The sequence below is a fragment of the Orycteropus afer genome, unplaced genomic scaffold (genome assembly GCF_000298275.1).
Source record: "Orycteropus afer afer isolate SDZICR_OR568_19922 unplaced genomic scaffold, OryAfe1.0 scaffold00049, whole genome shotgun sequence".
NCBI classification, from domain to species: Eukaryota; Metazoa; Chordata; class Mammalia; order Tubulidentata; family Orycteropodidae; genus Orycteropus; species Orycteropus afer.
The window spans coordinates 12,852,731-12,856,310 of NW_006921636.1; the positions used below are offsets into that span (position 1 = coordinate 12,852,731).

Genomic DNA, 3,580 nt, shown 5'->3' on the forward strand with positions numbered 1-3,580 from the left:
GCCATTTTCCTAAGATAAATTTCTCTTTCTCTCTCTCTATAAGCTTTACTGGTTTTGTTTCTCTAGAGAACCCAGTCTAACACAGGGACACAATTCAATTCACAACAGGACTGGACCAATTTCTCTACCTCATCAAAAAACATCTTTGCAGGAAAACCTTCTTACTACTCATGTAATTCCCTGTTCTTCTGCCAGTTGACACTTAATTCCATTCTAATAAAGTTTGGGGATTCATTTTCTATTTAATGCCTGACTACCGCACTAGAATTATAAGTTCCAAGAATACAGGAACATTACATATCTCAGGGATTGGCAAACTTTTCCCATAAAGGGGCAGATAGCAAATATTTTAGACTTTGGGAGCCATCCATTCTCTGTTGCAGCCCTTCAGCTTCCCCGTTGTGGTGTGAAAGCAACCACAGACAACAGGTCAATGAATGAGCATGCCTATGTTCCAATAAAACTTGATTTACAAAAAAAAGATGGCCAGGCAATGTTTGAAACGCTTTTTATGGATTCATTCATTTAATCTTTTCAACAAGTTCATGGAATAGTTGCTCGTATACCCCCATTTACAGGTGAAGAGAGTGAGGCACGGATAGCTCACAGGAACCCAGGACACACAGTCACTTAGTAAAAATTGTACCTAAACAGTCTGACTCTTAATCTTCTCGATTGTTGAATGAATGAGTGGGCACATGGGGCTGGGACATAAAAGTCTTAGAAAAGAATGAAACACACAGAAGTTCATTACTATTGTTACATAGAAAAACAAACTTCTTGCAGCTTCCCTTCAGCTGAGACAAGTTACAGCTCAAGTCAGGACATTTCCTTCCCCAAGTCTTCACTCCCCAGGTCTGCATTGTTGGAGGCAGGGCAATGGGCTTGTTTTTGTTTCATTTACTTTATTAGAAATAAGGAACACAGAAGGTTATCTGTGATCTCCACTTGACTATGGCACATTTGCCAATTCCCGAGTTTCTCCCTTATGAGCTGTGAGGCAGGTAGGTAAAGGGATTAAGCTATTGGGCTCTTGAGTCACACAGAGCAGATTCAAATCCAGCTTCCTCCACCTACTTGACCTTGGACGATTCACTAAATCTTTATGAGGCTCGGCTTTTACACCTGTAAAACAGGGATGGGAATAGTACCTCTCACTCAGGATAAACCAAAACCAAACCAAACTCGCTGCTGATGACTCAATTCTGATTCATAGCGACCCCTCCTTGGGTTCCCGAGGCGGTGTCACTATGGAAGTAGATTGCCCAATCTTCCTTCCGAGGAGTGGCTGGTGGGTTTGAACTGCCAGCCTTCTGGTTAGCAGTCAAGTGCCTTAGGTACTAGGCCACCAGAGCTCCCACTTCATTTAGAATGGCTGTGACAATTCAATGAGATTAAGGATGCTGGGTGTTGGGCCAATGGTTGTTATTTTCTTAATACCTGGGGCTCAGGAAGGCAGCCTGGGGCAGTAAAAAGAGCACAGGTTTTGGAGTCGGAGGAACCTGAATCACACCTTACCAGCACTGACTCTTTGCTAGCACTGGGACTTTATGCATGTCACTTAATCCAGTGGGTCATGTGCCACCTAGATTTCCAGAACATTTTGGGAAATTGACACAGGGTTGTTAACTCCCTCCTCTCCCAAGATAAGGACAATAATTTCAAAAAACGCTAACACTATCACTATTGTTTTATAAAAGAAAGGACATTTTAATAACCACATCCTCTCCTCAAAAAAATAAGAAGTGTCAGGGCCTTCCTTTTTCTCATTTCCAGTTGACGTTCTGCCTCCCTAAGACTCATTGTTGCTGCTGCTGTTGTTGTTGTTGTTGTTGTTATGTCCATCGAGTTGGACCTGACTCATAGCGACCCCTCCTTAGGTTTCCGAGGCAGAATCTCTATGGAAGTAGATTGCCCCATCTTCCTTCTGAGGAGTGACTGGTAGGTTTGAACCGCAAGCCTTCTGGTTAGCCTTCAAGTGCCTTAGGCACTATGCTACCAGAACTCCCAGACTCATTCTTATCATCTGTGAAATGGAGCGATAACCCCCACATGCACACAGACACCCATCTATCCACTGTGTCTAGCACATAGTGGATGAAGAGCTGCCAGTCCCCTCCCTTGGTCTTCCTCTTGAACTGGTGTTCCCCTCTTTCCATCTGCCCCCACCTATTTCCCTTTTCCCCTCTCTTGACCGTCCTGAGAGCTGAGAAGGGGGCAGACCAGAAAGAACAACTGCATCTGATCTCTCGAAGAACTTTATTGTGGCCGAGATGACATGCACAGGCCATGGTCTGGGTGGGAATGACAAGAGGGGAGAAAACTCACTCCATCCAGGTTGATGCAGGGACTGAGGACAGAGGCCTGTTTGCCATCCAGGTCTCCGGAACTATCTCTAGCAGGGCAGGGAGAGGGGAGGGGCCGCTGAAGGGCAAGGTCCGAGGGAGGAGACTTTACTATCTTTGGAGACAAAAGGACTATTGTGTGGAATGATCTCTGGGTGGGGTAGAGCCAGGTGGAGAGAGGGGAAATGCTTTATAGGCAAGAAAATGACATTCTATAGGAAAAACTGAGGAGCGAGAAAGTGAATTCAAGACAGCGATAGCCTAAGAGAAAAATAAAGAGGGATAGAGCAGAGAAGCAGGCAGAATAAGGTGCAGAGGCAGAGTGGCGTAGAAAGAGAGTAAGACCCTGGAAGAGCGTGCCTCAGGCCATCTTTGCTTTTGGCTTCTCAGTCCTGAGGCTCAGAGAGGGGTCAGGAAGCAAAAAGGACATCTCCAGCCCTAGCTCCCAGTTGGTGCCATCACAAACACGCTGTGTAGCTCTGAGTAAGTCTCGTGCCTTGCTGAATCTTGGTGGCCTGGACCCTGTGGAAGAGTTCCTGGGCGGTGCAAACAGTTAAGTGTTTGGCTACTGACCAAAAGGTTGGTACTTCACACCCACCCAGAGGCCTTGCAAGAAAGCCCTGGTGCCCCATTTCTGAAAGACGACAGCTATCCAATCCCTTTGGGGCTGTTCAACTCTGACTCATGCAGCTGCCATGAGCCAGAATCAACTCGATGGCAACTGTGCTTGTCGTTGTTGTTTGCACTCTGTGGTGGCCCCAGTGACACACAGTTGGGGGCAGGGGTCCCCTAGTTTCAATAATTTTTAAATCACAGAACAAAGCAGCCACCATTGATCTACCCAAGCCCCGCTCTCTGAGCACTGAGTCAATTAAAATGCAGGTCTCTTTCCTGGAGGCCAGAGAACAGGTAAATGAAAATGAGGAAAGAAGGGGAACAAGGAGGTCTCTTTCTTCTGACACATTCCTGGACGTTTAGGAGATGGAATCCAGAAGGGAAAATTCAGATTAATGGGTGAGTCTAACTCATGTCCTTTTGAAACAGTAATTCCTTGACCACATCTTTGGGGAGTGACTCTTGGAGGTTCAGGCCCAGCTGGAGGCCCGCCAGAGTCCAGGGAAAATTCAGAACCACGGGAGCCTGTTGGATTTGAGGCCAGGGAAGCACATGTTGCTACTGCAGCTGCCTTTGTAACTGGGGGGGCAGGCGGAGCACGGCCTCCCCGTCTTGTACGG

At 46.7% G+C, this 3,580-nt stretch overlaps 1 protein-coding gene across 1 annotated transcript in view; it reads right to left on the reverse strand.

Annotated features, from left to right (window-relative positions):
* Positions 1–3,469: 3,469 nt before the first annotated feature.
* Positions 3,470–3,580, reverse strand: part of R3HDML (R3H domain containing like) — a 12,938-nt gene continuing 12,827 nt past the window's right edge. The window contains 1 exon segment of the mRNA XM_007938405.1: positions 3,470–3,580. This exon segment is cut by the window's right edge and continues 3 nt beyond it. Coding sequence (XP_007936596.1) covers positions 3,470–3,580 — 111 coding nt within the window.